Below are 15,761 nucleotides of genomic sequence, written 5' to 3' on the forward strand. Positions count from 1 at the left end.
CGATGTAATAAGAAACCAACGACTTACAGGTACCAGCCGTGTACTTTTTCTCAACTTTTTCTCAACTTTTTCACCATCATACACAGTTGGTATAGACTGTGGAATATAAATACTGTTATAATATAAATCAATACAGAAAAAATAGCTGTCTTTAAGAATTTTAAAAATATACTTGAAGTCAACACACGATAAAATTTCAAAGGAACGAAAAATGAAAAAAATTATTCAAACTTTTTAGTGACTACCTTGAACTGGTTGAGAAAGAATTCCTTGTTGTGTCCCAGTATGTAGACCTTTAGATTCGCGATGGGTACTGACGTATCTGTTTTGGTGGTTTCATTCGGAAATAAACAAAACATACAATACTAATACACGACATTAATGCATATATAGGTGACGGAAGTTTATCCAAAGGTAGTTTTCTAGAAATAAAGACAAAACCCAAATAGAACACATGCACACGCACACATACACACACACATATATATATATATATATATATATATATATATATATATATATATATATATATATATATATATACTTATGTATATGCCTATATATGTGCTTAAACAAATGCTTATGTATGCTTATAGGTGAGCCGTTGCTCGTGCGTGTGAGTGTATGTGTGTGTGTGTTTGTGTGTGTGTGTGTTTGTGGTTATGTGTGTGTGTTTATGTGTGTGGGGAGGGGATGTATGCTTTAAAACAATAAAAAGCAGCCAGGTATACAATACAATAAGAATGAGATTGGTAGAATCAAGAGACAGAATAAAATGAAACAGAATAGAATTTACCTGGGACAGCCTCAGTTTTAACTGTTTTCATTTTTCTAGACAAATGGAGGAAATGTCTTTAAGAATATATTGATAAGGAAATCTATATATATTTTTTTTCTTCTTTTGCTTCGTTCTTAATTCTATTAAATATTTCGTGTCAACTTGTCCTGCGCTATTTAGGCCGATGACCCTGGATTTTTTTTTTTTTTTGTGGTTTTCTTTTTGGTTGATTCTATAGCTTTTGTCCAACCAAGAACAAACTTTAAGGCAGCAGTTGTTTGATTTTGTAGGTGCCTATCCCAGATGAGTAGCAGTACCCAGGGGTAGTCCATAAATGACGTCACACTCGTATGTGGGAGGGTGGGTCCGTAATTTTGTGACGGCTTGTGATGAGGGGAGGGGGGGGGGGGTCAGATGGTGTGACGTCACACTTTTACTTTATAAGAAAAGCAATGTTAGAAAACGAATTTTAGACGTTATTTCGAGTTTTAAAAAACTGTTTTAATTTATTGTAATAGGAATTGATTAAAATACTCTTTTTTGACAGAGTTCAGACAAGATTTTAGAAAAATATCGATGTTTAAAAAAAATGCAACTGCAATTTTGATTGGGGTTGTGTGACGTCATTTTAGGGGGGTCTGGCATTATATGACGACGTGTGACGGAGGGAAGGGGGAGGGAGGTAAAAATCGTCAAAAAAGTCTGACGTCATTTATGTATGACCCCCCCCCCCCACCAGCTGTTAAGCCTCGTCTGTCCGGGTTTCAAACTCGAGACCTCTCGAATATTTTCTCTTATTTAGTCTGTTCACAATAGCAAATGTATTGAAATAGAACAAGTAATTGACACGTTAAATCAGTACTCTACAGAGCGCTACGAACCTGCGTATGAATATAAAGATGACCAGGATTGCAATAAGTAATGCGGGCAGCACAATCAGTAAATACAGTATATATGTATCATCCTTGTTTTCTGTAAATTATTTACATTGTGTCATGTATTAAACATGGTGTATATACATTCTTGAACCATACAGGAATGTATATACAAATGTATATGGAAACACAATACATGAATAAAAAATTAAGTAACAAATACACGAGTGAACATAACATACTCATATAAAAATACAATCGGGTCCAATATAGTGATGTTAGTTATGTAAGCAGAGTTTCTTTCAGGCATCTATTACTGGGGAGACTGAAGAAAGTCTACTGCCCATCCCCCACCCCACCCCCAAATCGAAATGAAATTGATATAGAAAATGTATGCTTTAACCCCGGAACATTAGTCCGCCCCACCCCCTTCCGAAAATTTCAAGTACGCCGCCCCCGATGAAAAAAGTTCGATTGAAAGAAACACTACGTACACGGTATTGTCTCTACACCTGTAAAATGAAGACCCGTTAAAACTACAACTAATTTCATTTATTGGAATATGTATTAAATTAAGATTTAAATTTTTCAAAAACTATGTTAGAAAACCAATCGATTCCTTGTTCTGAATGTTCAAACTTGCTCTTGGCAAGCGTGTCTCGACCACACACTCACCCTGGGCATTTGGGTCAGCTAGAATCTCGCTTCTTAAAACACTATCTCCGTAGATGGCGTCACACAGGCGTTTGATCTCAGTAGACTCGGGCACACAATTAGGGTCGCATTGTTGTTTGCAGTTGGGCCCAAAAATTGTGTCGATACACTCTGTCGAAGTTTAAGGGTTAACTTGGTTCTAGTTAAAGGGTTAAAGTGGTTCTAAAAGGGTTGTAAACATTTCAGTTACAACGCCTGCTTCCATCCTTTACCATGTTTACACTATACCCATTTAAGGAAGCTACTATTTGTCTGTATCGTCGTCCCTGTATTTGTGTCGCCTGTGTGGTCGAATAATGGTCCTTGTTGTGTGTATGAGGCTAACGGTCAGTCCCATTCGGGGTTCAAAGGTCACGCCAGCCCGCGTCTTCCGTGAAAAAGTTGTTGATAGTGCTCGGCCATGAAAGCTTTATTTTTGTAAAGCTGATTGGCTGAATCGCTTACACGTCTGACTTGATGCATGGAGGGCGAGGCGATTCGGTGCCGCGTGGAATGGTAGGTTTCGGATCCCGTCTGGGTTCTGACTGTTCTGTCTTTACTTGGACTATATTCTGTACCTTTGTCTACCCTTGGCGTTGAAATATCACTTTCTGTTTACATTGCTTTTTCAGTTACAACGCCTGCTTCCACCCTTTACCATGTTTACTTCTAAAAGGGTTAAATTTTCCCTATATAAACATTAATCATTTTTTGAAAAACGATGACTGTTTTTAAAACAATGTTATGGAACTTTGGCTCTCTATATCTGGCTCATTTTTTTCCAAAACTTGGATAAATGAATCGGCTTTATATATATATATATATATATATATATATATATATATATATATATATATATATATATATATATATATATATGTATATATATATATATATATATATATATATATATATATATATATATATATATATATATATATATATATATATATATATATATATATATATATATATATATATATATATATATATATATATATATATATATATATATATATATATATTTACTACCGCATTGATTATTATAGGTTAAGGTTCATAAATAAAAGAGAAAAATGTTAAGATTATTGGTATTATTTATTATTATTTTCTAATTAGTCTATGATTTCTTAAAATCACTATTTTTTTGCTTTTGTTTTTCGGTGTTATGAAAACAGATGGTGAGATTTCACTTTTGTATACTCTCAAATAAAACTTAAATAGCCAACTTTTATATAAAAACTAGTTTATTTAACCACACTCAAAGTATGAATTCTATTAAAATAGAAACTGTAGCCTATATAGGGCCTACTGTGTAAATGCTTTAGTTGCAATAAATTAATTTAAATACTAAAATCTCTACATATTTTCTTCTGGGGTAAGATCTAAAAAAAATCTTCTTTAGCTCATTCTTTATTTTGCCCTAAATATGTGTCACTGAGATCTCTATAGATAGGCTTACCTGGAGCATGAATAACTAAACAAAGGAAGAATAAAAACTAAAGTTAACAAGTAAATTAAAATTAAACCAAAACCAATAATCTTTTTTTTTTTTAAATTTGAGGGATGGAAAAGAAATTTCCATTTTAAAAATAGTTAACATCTATCACTAGATGAGACACACTTGAAGCACCAGAGACAAAACCTATACATTCAAACAGCTAAATCGGCTAAATGATAGACGCGGGAGTTTGTGATCGATCAAACGACTACATTTTAAAATGAAAAGCTAAAATGAAAAACAAAGACACAAAAAATTGTAATTTAAAAACTCTATAGTAAAATCAGTATAAAGACTCCGAGCATATGTTAAAAGGAAAACAGTTTCTGTGATTCTCTATAGTAATACAGTCTTTGGCTTTTTATCTCGCCTGTAGATATTACATTTTCAGAGATAGTTTACGCCATCGAATCGCTGTAAATGTTTGTCGACTATTCCAATTTCTGTAATTGTTTGTGTCATGTTATTACTTATATACGGATGTAGCTTAAGGCTAGCTATACGCTATGATGTAATTGTATGAAGCTTGAGGGTGCCTACATAACAAATGCATCACTTGTATAAAATACACAAAAAATAATTTACCCTGCTCACAGTAGTCTCCCCGCCATCCAGGGGGACAACTCATACACCGGCCTGTGATCCTGTCACAGGTCTGATTCTCACATTTGACGCTGCAGTAGAAGGCACATTCCTTACCGTAGGTTCCTTTTTCGCAGTCTATAAGTAGATTTCAACAATCTTGAAATTGAGTATGTTTAAACACATTTTGAGAAAGTCAAAAAAATATGTTTATCAAATTTCGAAACAGTTCTTAAGTCTTTTTATACATACTCAAGGCAATTTACATACCAAATGCTTTACTTGTAGAAAATACACACACACATATCTAATATATATATATATATATATATATATATATATATATATATATATATATATATATATATATATATATATATATATATATATATATATATATATATAAATACATATACATATATATATATATACATATTTATATATATATATATATATATATATATGTATATATATATATATATATAAATATATATATATATATATATATATATATATATATATATATATATATATATATATATATTTATTTATTGATATATATATATATATATATATATATATATATATATATATATATATATATATATATATATATATATATATATATATATATATATATATATATATAAATAAATATATATATATATATATATATATATATATACGCAACGGCTAATATCAGAGCTACATTGTTTTAAAAAATTCTTAACTTGTGTTTCAAATATCCTCAAACTTTAGAAATAGATTCATCAATAAAAAAAAGTTTTACCCTGCTCACAGTAGTCTCCCCGCCATCCAGGGGCACAACTCAAACACCGGCCTGTGGTGCTGTCACAGGTCTGGTTCTCACATTTGAAGCTGCAGTTCAAGTCACATTCCTGGCCGTAGGTTCCATGTTCGCAGTCTATAAATAGGTTGAGACAGTCTAAAAGTATGTCTAAAAGATCAATCAGAAATTGTTACCTCCGCTTCGTTTCAAATCGGTTAATTCCAAATTATCTGCCCCTAACCCGACTATACGATTGTAAACATTCGGGGTGAACCACAGCTCACCTGACAGGTTGGGATGAGGGTGGTGGCTAAGCTGCGTGGTGATTATAGTCTCAGTGAAGAGAATTATATATATAGATATTTTCCATACCAATAGTACTGTCTGTTTTTTATTGTTTACCTTCTATTTAATAGTACTAGCGTGCTCTTCGGGATATAAGAAAATCTGATGATATATGTAAGAAGCGTTCTATCAATGCGTTATCAATCATGTATTATTAGACGTGTGAGCTTTTTGTTTCTAATACTGAGTTTAAATTTAAATGTTAACAGTGCCTGCGCCTATATTATATATATATATATATATATATATATATATATATATATATATATATATATATATATATATATATATATATATAAATATATCGGGGCACTTGTTTACCTACCGCATGAAAGCATAGTGAGGTAGAACACACTTTGGTGATCGCTCAGGTTACACTATCTCAGGGGCGCCGCGTACGGTCACTGGCTGTTTAAATTAACTTAAGCGCCCTAATGCTCACAAGATAACCCAGAGAGCATAATAGCTTATTAAAATATCGCTCACGGGATACCATTGGGCATCAAATTGCGCCCTGCAGGGGCAAGTGCAAACTCGACTGGTTAAATTTATTAAACGACTTTAAAGCCCTAACGTATCCATATCCGATCGTGCTGTTCTGTTGAAAAACAACGTACGCGCCATAGTGCTCACGGGTAATCTTGGGCACCATATCACCCCCCTGCGAGGACGCACCTGATTCGATAAAGTCAACGATTATTGTTATTGATAAAGACACAATGTCCTTTTTTACTTTCTCGTATATACGTAGTATAGAGAAAGTATTGTAATCGTGCAAAAAAAAAAAAATCGAGATTTTTACAAATCTCGACGTTTTACACCTCACTGATACGGAAAAACATAATTTTGCAATCTTGTCCGTATGTCTGTGTGTGTGTGTGTCTGTGTGTCTGTCCGTGTGTAAACACGATAACTTGAGTACCGTTACAGCTAGGTTGATAAAATTTCATATATAAGTATTTTATCAAAATCGTAGATCCGTATCAACTTTTGAGCGATTTCCGATAACCGGAAGTGGTACTTTTCCTACTTTGAATTTTTCAAAAGCCTATAACTTGAGTACTATTTCAGATAGATAAATGAAATTTCACATGTAAGTAAAAGATCTAATTCTCTACCTTCTGTTAAATTTTGAGTAATTTCCGTTGACTGGAAGTAGTAATTTACGCTACTTCCGATTTCTCAAAAAACTAATGTAAATTTTTAAAGTACTAATAATATTGCGCACTATTATACGCGTTTTTATTCGGCGTTTGCTTGGTGCGCAATGTTTTTTTTATGAGATTCTATTCTATTTTTAAAAGTTTAAGTATTTAAAATGGATTAAAAATCATAACTATATCCCCAGTTACCATCCCCTGTTGTTTTATAAGAATATTCGAGAAAGTTTAGGGGAGATCACTACCGGTTTATTAAACGAACGTAGGTCCTCAGTTCTCACAATAGGGTTGAAGTTTTAACGCTGAATATAGTAGTCTTCCTACCCGCTATGATAACGGACATCAAGTGCTAAGATAGCCGATTAAGAACTCTGGGCGCCAAACCGTGTGGTGACAAAAGACCCTTCCTTTTTCACAGAAAACGTCTCGAGAGTATTCTCATCAAGTATCCAAAGTTTCATGGCATTCGGATGAACGGTGTCAAACCGCATCCTATTTGTATTTTTAATACTGTATATAGAGAAAAATCGCACCCTTGCGAAATTAAAAACGTTTTTTTTAAAGGGATCCTCACCTTTAGTGTTTTCATCTACTCCCCAAAGTTTCAAGGCGGTTGGATGATTGATGTCAAACCGCAAACGACTTTAATTTTATATACCATGTTTATAGAATAATCGAATATCGCACTGCCGGGGTCACCCCTGCGACGTTTTGAATTTTATTCTCACAAACAACTCCCCAGGAATATTATAAACAACTTCCGAAAGTTTCATAAAATAAAAGGTGTAGTAATGTATAAAAGACACACACACACACACACACACACACACACACACAGATACACATACATTGCTGTATAGATAGATAAAGAGATTGCTATTTCTGGTTTTACAATTGAACCCACGGATCAAAATGTGTGGACCCTATACGTTACCGTTGTAGCAAAACGCTCGTGATGAGAAGCACTCGACGCATGAGCTCTCGACATTGTTACAGGCCTCGGGTTGGCACTCACGCTGGAACTTAGAGGCACATCCTTGGTCGAAATAGGGATTGATGCATACTAAAAACATGTACAACGTATCATTAGTAATATCAGAGTTATCGAAATTCAGTATATATATATATATATATATATATATATATATATATATATATATATATATATATATATATATATATATATATATATATATATATATATATATATATATATATATATATATATATATATATATATATATATATGTATATATGTGTGTGTACTTGCGTTCCCGTCCACGCGCGTTGGCGTGGGGATACAAGAAAGTCTGACGAAAAATGTAAGAGGTGTGTGTTTTATCAATGTGTTACCAATCCTAAATTCTTAGAATCGTGACTTTGTTTTCTAAAACTGAATTATTTAAATGTAAACGATGCATGCGTTTGGATCATAAATATTGGGACGCGTGTTTACCCACACCAATGCATGAAAATATAGTATATATATATATATATATATATATATATATATATATATATATATATATATATATATATATATATATATATATATACATATATATATACATATATATATATATATATATATATATATATATATATATATATATATATATATATATATATATATACATATATATATATATGTATATATATATATATATATATATATATATATATATATATATATATACTAGGCATACTGCCTAGCATCGCTTAGGTTTTCAAAAAGTTGAGAAATCGAATGATTAATTAATAGGTGATTGGCTGTTATGTTAAAAGCTTAGGGCCTAAATTTATTCAGTGTGGTACTTTTACAGAACAAATAAATTGATGGAATATTCGCAAACATATTACTCGCAAGGTTATTAGAACTGAAAGGGCTTTCATAAAAATTATCAATCAAATATTTTATTAAATTACTTTTGCAATTAATTTTACAATTTCAATCCAATACAAAACTTAATTTATAACAAAATATTCGTTTAAAACAATGCTGCACTTTATGATTTTTGTTTTTTCTTAAAAAGAGTATACAAAATAATACAAATTGTTACATTAAAAAGTTACCTCCCCTGTTCATAAACAAAATGACCAAATCTCGTGTAATGTCGCATTTTTTTTCGTAATAGAGCTCATATAAAGAGAATTTCACTCGCGGTCACTTTTTAGCCCTCGTCGAGGGCTTTGAGTCAAACCGACAGTTTTCTCTAGAGGTCAAGCCATTTACCTAAGAGTATGCAAAAAATTAGCCAGATATACTGAGTTTAAGTACCCTAAAATCCGCGTTGAAATGACCCTCTGTGTTTCCCATAAAATACAAAGATTATATAGGGAAATACAACTGGTCAGTTTTGACCCCTTTACGAAGTTTTCCCAGATATGCCGAGTTTTTTTGTGACACCCCAAGGCGTTCTCCTAGCACCTCACAAAATTTCAAGGGGGGTCGTCGGAGGAAAATGTTTTTCGTAATAGAGCCCATATAAGGCGCCGGTCAGTCGAGGTCAGTTTTGACCCCCTCTCCGTAGTTTTTTCGGCAAACCTTCACCGGCCCTCGTGTTCTATCGCCCTATATATATATATATATATATATATATATACATTACAGTATCTAAGGTTAGACCACTTAGCCCCTACAAAAACCTCAATAAAATTGCTAATCTACTTCTTAAGTAACAACAACAACCGATGTTCTTAGATCTCAACCCATTTGTGTAGCATGTTATGTAATTTATGTCCATCTCTGTTAAGCAGGGAAGTTATCAGACACATACAATTGCTACCCCCTCAAAAATTTTTACCTACATGATACCAAGCCCTCACCATAAAACTCCAACTCTTTGTAGGTAACATAGATTGCTGCTCTTAGATCTCAGCCGACAAGAGATTGCATCTCTAATGTAATTTATTACCCTAAAGGCGCAGCACGGAAACAAAGGTGAAATCAGTATGACTAATCATCTTCTAAATTTAACTAACCTCAATCCAGTATCAGATACATATTATTAGACACATATTAGGTAGGACTAATTAATTTATTAAATCCTTTTAAAACAAAAATAGTAACAACTTTTAAAATTAAATTCAAGGAGCGGATTCTAGGTTTAAGTCTCGTCGCACAATCTATTTCAATTTCAGATAATTTTGTTTGCTAACTAAAATGATTAGAATCTACAGCTAGATTCTAGATATGTGCGACAATTATATTTTTTTTTATTATTAGATCTATTTGTTTTTATTAATTATTGAATTATTTTGAATCGAATATAGATCTAAATGTTTTCAATTAAATTTAATTTATCTTGTAGTTTAATTTAATTAAATAAGTAGATTTTAGATTCTGTGTCTACCTAGCGTAGCCAGTTTCGTGGACAACATGATTAGATTTTGAGCTAGATTTTATATCTTAATATTAAATAAATATTCCAATTAAATGTTATTATATTTTTTGACGTAGGTGAATGTCAAGCGTATTTGTTTTATTAACAGAAGTCTTGTGTTAATTAAAATGAAGTTTATTGTTTACTGTCCCTAACAAAAGCAAAGTGACGAGAACCTATTCGCATTTGATTTGCCGCTGCTTCACTCACGCCACTTTGATAAATATTGGCTAACAATTGACAGCGTCTACGTTCTGTTAATTGTCGATCTCTATCACCTTAGTTTCATATAACTCTTGGCTGTCGAAGTAAACGAATTCCTTTAGATCTGCAACTTCTTGTATCACAGACTTTTACAGCACAGATTGTCATTTTGAATGTGGATCCGTAACGTCATATCAAGGGCTCTATACCCGGCATGGATGTTTGTCAAATACAGACATAACCCATAAATCCAACTCTAACTTTAACCAAAAACAGTGCGTTTGCTTGTGTGTTTGCATTGTGTTTGTGCTTTTATTTGTGTTTTTATTTACGTTTGTTTTTTCTTTTGTGTTTGTGTGTGTGTGTTGCGTTTGTGTTTTCGTTTGTGTTTGTTTTTGCATTGTATATATGTATATATATATATATATATATATATATATATATATATATATATATATATATATATATATATATATATATATATATATATATATATATATATATATATATACATATAGCTCAAATGGTTTATGTGGCTCTGTATGTGGCGCAAAGCGGACAGAGCACGGTGCCTAAAGTGTTTATTATCTAAAATAATGATTAGAAAAATTATTATAATATGAGGTTTTGTAAAACAAGTTTCATTTCCTAAACGTACAATTTTAAATAAAGTCATGTGGAAAAAATAAAGTCAAAGAATTTGAATAATCTTTCAAAAAAAAATGTAAGTGTTATTTTTAATTACTTCCCTTCATTGATCACAAAAGTATTCTATTTATCTTTATGAAAAAATATTATTTCGGGGGTGGGGGGTATACTTTTTATTATTTTGTTTTGATGTTAAAACAAATGTAAATAATTTGCGTTGATTGATCAAGTGTAATTTGGTAGGTAAAACACGGATATTGTAAATACTGACTTTAATTTATTTTATACACAGAACGCACTGCACTGTTTACTAATTATTTTTAATCAATAACAGTTAAGAAGCCGCTACTAAATGTCCTCTATGTTTGCGGACAAGCTTGGGGTATTAAAGTTGTTCACTAAATTGAATCAGGCGTGTCCGCCGGCGCCCCGGCTAGGTTCGATTTGCCGCCCTGTGTTATCTTGTAAGCGCTATGGTGCAAACGTTTGTTTTAAAGAGTGCGATAGGCTGTGACAAAAAGTGTTACTATAGTTGCACTATAAATCAAATGCAGAACATCAGTTTGGCGTCCCGACAGGGTGCAATTTAGCGCCCCGGGCATTCTCTTGAGCTCTATGGTGCCTAAGTTTGTTTTAAACTGTGCGATAGACAATGAATAAGAAGGGTTACAATGGCCATTTTTAATTCGAAACTGGTCATCATCTAGCTCTCCGGGAATTCCCGTGATTGCTATGGCACCGACATTCGGTTTGAACTGTTTGATAGCTTACGGATAAGATGGAGTAATTTAGTTGTTTACCAAGTTAAATCAGGTGGATCAGCCGTTGCCCCGGCAGGGTGCTGTTTGGCGCCCTGTGCTATACTGTGAGCACTAAGCTTTTATGTTAACATTTAAGTTTGTCTTATATTCCTGGTTACCGTTTGCGTTTAGGTTTATGTTTGTGTTTGATTTTGTGTTTGTGTTTGTGTTGGCATTTGCGCTTGCGTTTGTGTTGGCGATTGTACTTATGTTTATGTTTATGTTTTCGTTATGTTTGTCTTTATGTTTCCGTTAGTGTTGGTGTTTGTGTTTATTTTCGTATTAGCATTTTTGTTTGGCTTTACGTTTGTGTTTGTGCTTTCGTTTTTTTTTTGTTTAGGTTTGCGTTTATTTTATGTTTGCGTTTGTTTATGTGTTTATGTTTTGTTTTTTGTTGGTTGGGGTTAGGGTTAATTAGAAAAGTAATATATTTCCTAAACCCGGACAAAGCATGGTATATTCTGTTTAACAAACACATAAATCATGGTCTTTTATATGGGAAAAAGGCATAACCCTCTCTACCCCCCACACATACGGACATTGCTTTAAGTTGCAGGTAGGATTAGTGTTATGTTCATGTTCATGTTCATGTTCATGTTCATGTTCATGTTCATGTTCATGTTCATGTTCATGTTCATGTTCATGTTCATGTTCATGTTCATGTTCATGTTCATGTTCATGTTCATGTTCATGTTCATGTTCATGTTCATGTTCATGTTCGTGTTCATGTTCGTGTTCGTGTTCGTGTTCGTGTTCGTGTTCGTGTTCGTGTTCGTGTTCGTGTTCGTGTTCGTGTTCGTGTTCGTGTTCGTGTTCGTGTTCGTGGCTGTGGTCGTGGTTATGGTTGTGGTTGTGGTTGTGGTTGTGGCTGTCGATTATACATTAAATCATTATATTTTAATTGAAATGGGATAACTTCGTAATTCTACAATTGGATGCAAATACTACTCACAATAGTTACATTCCCTATGCTTGTCAATAAAGGGCACATAACATTTCTGAAGATCATCGCAATCTTTTTTCTGAAACGGGCAAGAACAGGCGTGCTCACACTCCAGGCCGAAATGAAAGGGGTCACATTGGATGTCTGTTGTGGTAGACAAATAGGCAAGTTTAATGGCAAATATCTGATCATTGTCAGCAACACACACTACTCAAAGATATTGTAATTCTGATTGTAAATTAATGTTCCCCTTCCAAACTTGGCGGTGTATGACATTTCATATATAAGTATTATATAAAACTAGCCAGCGGTACCCGTTTTACGTGAATTATAGGCATATATATTTTAAAAAGGTGTACTTGTTTGAGAAAAATAATTTATGATATAGTTATTGATCAAAACGCAATGTGCTTTACTACACGCTGAACGATATTAGTGACAAAGCAAAGAAATAACTATTTAGTTAAAAATACGACACATTTAACATAACACAGACACACACTGGTTAAGTGACTTAAATGATTCCGTTAAAAATCTGGCTATTTAATGTTCATTATGTTGTTTTTAAGTAATTTGTATTAGTTTGAGCGATTACATTGTATATATTTCATAGCGTACGTCATGATAAGTAGATCTATAGATCTAGATCTAAATCAAATTTGAATGAAGTAGTTCCTTTCTTTATAGTCTAAAATCAGAAGATTTAAAAAAAAAAAAAAAAAAAAAAAATTAAGTTTGCTTTGATGTGTCACGATCCTTCACTACCTGCGTGGTATTACATACACTATCATCTCAGCTATTTAGGCACCTTAGGCATGGAGAATGAAAGACGTATTTAAAAAGCTTAATTTACGCGAATACGCCTATTCTTTCAAATTAATTTTTTTATCCCAAATTAGCCAGTTCCATAGCTAAACAGATTTCTATTAAGGCCTGAAATAGTTTAATATAGAAATATAGTGTATATGGTGTCTAAATCTAGATCTTAGCTACTTAGCGTCTACGTCTAGTTTTTGCGTAGATTTGGATCTAGTCTAGATCTAGAATCTCTAGATCTAGAATCCAAATAGATTAAATACATTTTATAAATTTGGGTCGGAAAAATGTCATATCGTACGTAGATCTAAATCAAATTTGAATGAAATAGTTCATTTCTTTTTATTCTAAACTCGGCAGATGACGTCATTAGTTAATGTATAAGCATTAGTGACGTCATTGTTTCACGGGTTCTTTTTCACAACTATAAAAACTTTTCCTGTTGCATAATTAAAACTGTTTTTCTACATTCGAATATGCCTTTATTTTTTATTTGTCTTCTTTAAATAAAATGTTGGTTATACATTTAAAACATCTACCATATTATTTTCAACCAAAGTCCCTATCAAGTTCTCCATAAATCGCTGAAGATTCTGATGTGATACCCTGCGAAAATACTTTGCGAACTGAGAGAGAGAGAGAGATAGAGAGAGAGAGAGAGAGAGAGAGAAGTGCTCACATGGGATTTTAAATATTAAGATTTGCAGTTCTGTATCAAGCTTTAGCGATTTCTGGTAATCGGGATTGGAAATAATTCTACTTTTGGTTTTTCAAAATCCTATAACTTGAGTATTATTTCAGATAGATATACAAAATTTGAATTGTAAATAAAACATTGAATTATCTGCCATCTTTCCAATTTTGAGTAATTTCCGTTGTCTAGAAGTAGTACTTTACGCCCTTTCCGATTTCTTAAAAAATATTTCGCACTATTTTACAGACATTGTTTGCTGCTCTCTTTGTAGGCATTTTTTTTCTACGTGTTTCTAATCTATTTTAAAAAGTTTAAGTAATTAAAAATCATGTCTATACCCCGAGTTGCCATCCCTCACTATGTTATATATGTACATTCGATAAAGTTAAGTGGAGATAACTCCCGCTTTTTCAGTTATGGAGAGATTTTTCATAACTTTTTGTTATTCCGTGATTTATTATTTCGAATTGTGTATTTACAATCATTTCGTATAAGCCGTTTACTAATACACACATAGCACCGCAATTTTCACACCATATCCCCAATAATAAGCGCAGTAAACATACTCAGCACACAAGAACCACAACTGCTTACTCGCCTCCGATAATCTCCACTTCACAAAATTGAGTATGCTCGTGAGTTAAACGAACACTGATTTCCAGTTCCGACACTGCTTCTGTAATGCGTAGGCTAGGTGCCTGCATCACTCGGCTGTCGCCGTATTGGTAGAAAGGGTTACTAATATACCCACCCCAACTGGAATTCTCTGCAAACTTAAAGCCTATGTCCATAATCGTGGTACCTGCAATGATCGAAATAAACTTACAATTACTAGGTCTTAAACGAGAGGTTTATTTTCCAGATATTTTCCTCCTGGCTAATTGAGTAGGGGGGGGGGGGGCTTAAATTTATTGGGGAAGGTTGAAAGTGATTAAAGTATATATTTTCTTTATATAACTTCTATTTCGTTCACAGGGAGCGAGAGACGGTGAACTTCATTTTGGGTGGGGCATATACCTCCCCCCCCCCCTTCAAAGATGCCTCAGGGGATATAGGTGTGCTTTATATGAAATTGTGTTTTTAAAGAAAGATTATATAACCTAAATGCCGTAGAGGACAAAGTTGTGTATATAGTAGAAAATCTCATCTTTATTGATGCATGTGATGAGATTTGTATAAACAATAGCTAAATATGTTCCCTGTGATGGACCAGATTCTGTTTTAAAAAAAGAGAAATCTAAACTTTTTGGCTGCGAATGAAGTAATGTTTTGAAACATGTTCTATTTTACTGTAACGAACTACTTTTTAGATCGTCGGTGTAGATGATGATGCTATTTATATAAGACGGTCTAGCGAAGGAAACTCTCCAGCTCCTAGATTTCAAACAATTTGAGTTGCTTGTATCCCCATCCACGGTGATAGGGTCTGTTGCCTGCTGTTTTAGAGCCAGGTTTCTTCCTATGGTCAGCACATATGGAATAAATAAGTTCTAAAAGTTAGGTTTGGATTGAAATGAAGATCAAACTTAAGTTTAAGTTTAGTTTTTTA

At 32.9% G+C, this 15,761-nt stretch overlaps 1 protein-coding gene across 1 annotated transcript in view; it reads right to left on the reverse strand.

The window, feature by feature from the left end:
* Nucleotides 1–15,761, reverse strand: part of LOC131931694 (uncharacterized) — a 39,138-nt gene that overhangs the window by 18,033 nt on the left and 5,344 nt on the right. Inside the window, exons 2-7 of the mRNA XM_059288513.1 lie at nucleotides 5,220–5,354; nucleotides 4,433–4,567; nucleotides 3,809–3,823; nucleotides 2,329–2,478; nucleotides 246–322; nucleotides 28–96 (exon numbers count right to left, since the gene is read on the reverse strand). Of these exons, the coding sequence (XP_059144496.1) occupies nucleotides 28–96; nucleotides 246–322; nucleotides 2,329–2,478; nucleotides 3,809–3,823; nucleotides 4,433–4,567; nucleotides 5,220–5,354 (581 nt within the window). The remainder of the gene's footprint in view (nucleotides 1–27; nucleotides 97–245; nucleotides 323–2,328; nucleotides 2,479–3,808; nucleotides 3,824–4,432; nucleotides 4,568–5,219; nucleotides 5,355–15,761) is intronic.

The sequence above is a fragment of the Physella acuta genome, unplaced genomic scaffold (assembly GCF_028476545.2).
Source record: "Physella acuta isolate Inbredline_101_S28 unplaced genomic scaffold, ASM2847654v3 ptg002009l, whole genome shotgun sequence".
Lineage (NCBI taxonomy): Eukaryota > Metazoa > Mollusca > Gastropoda > Physidae > Physella > Physella acuta.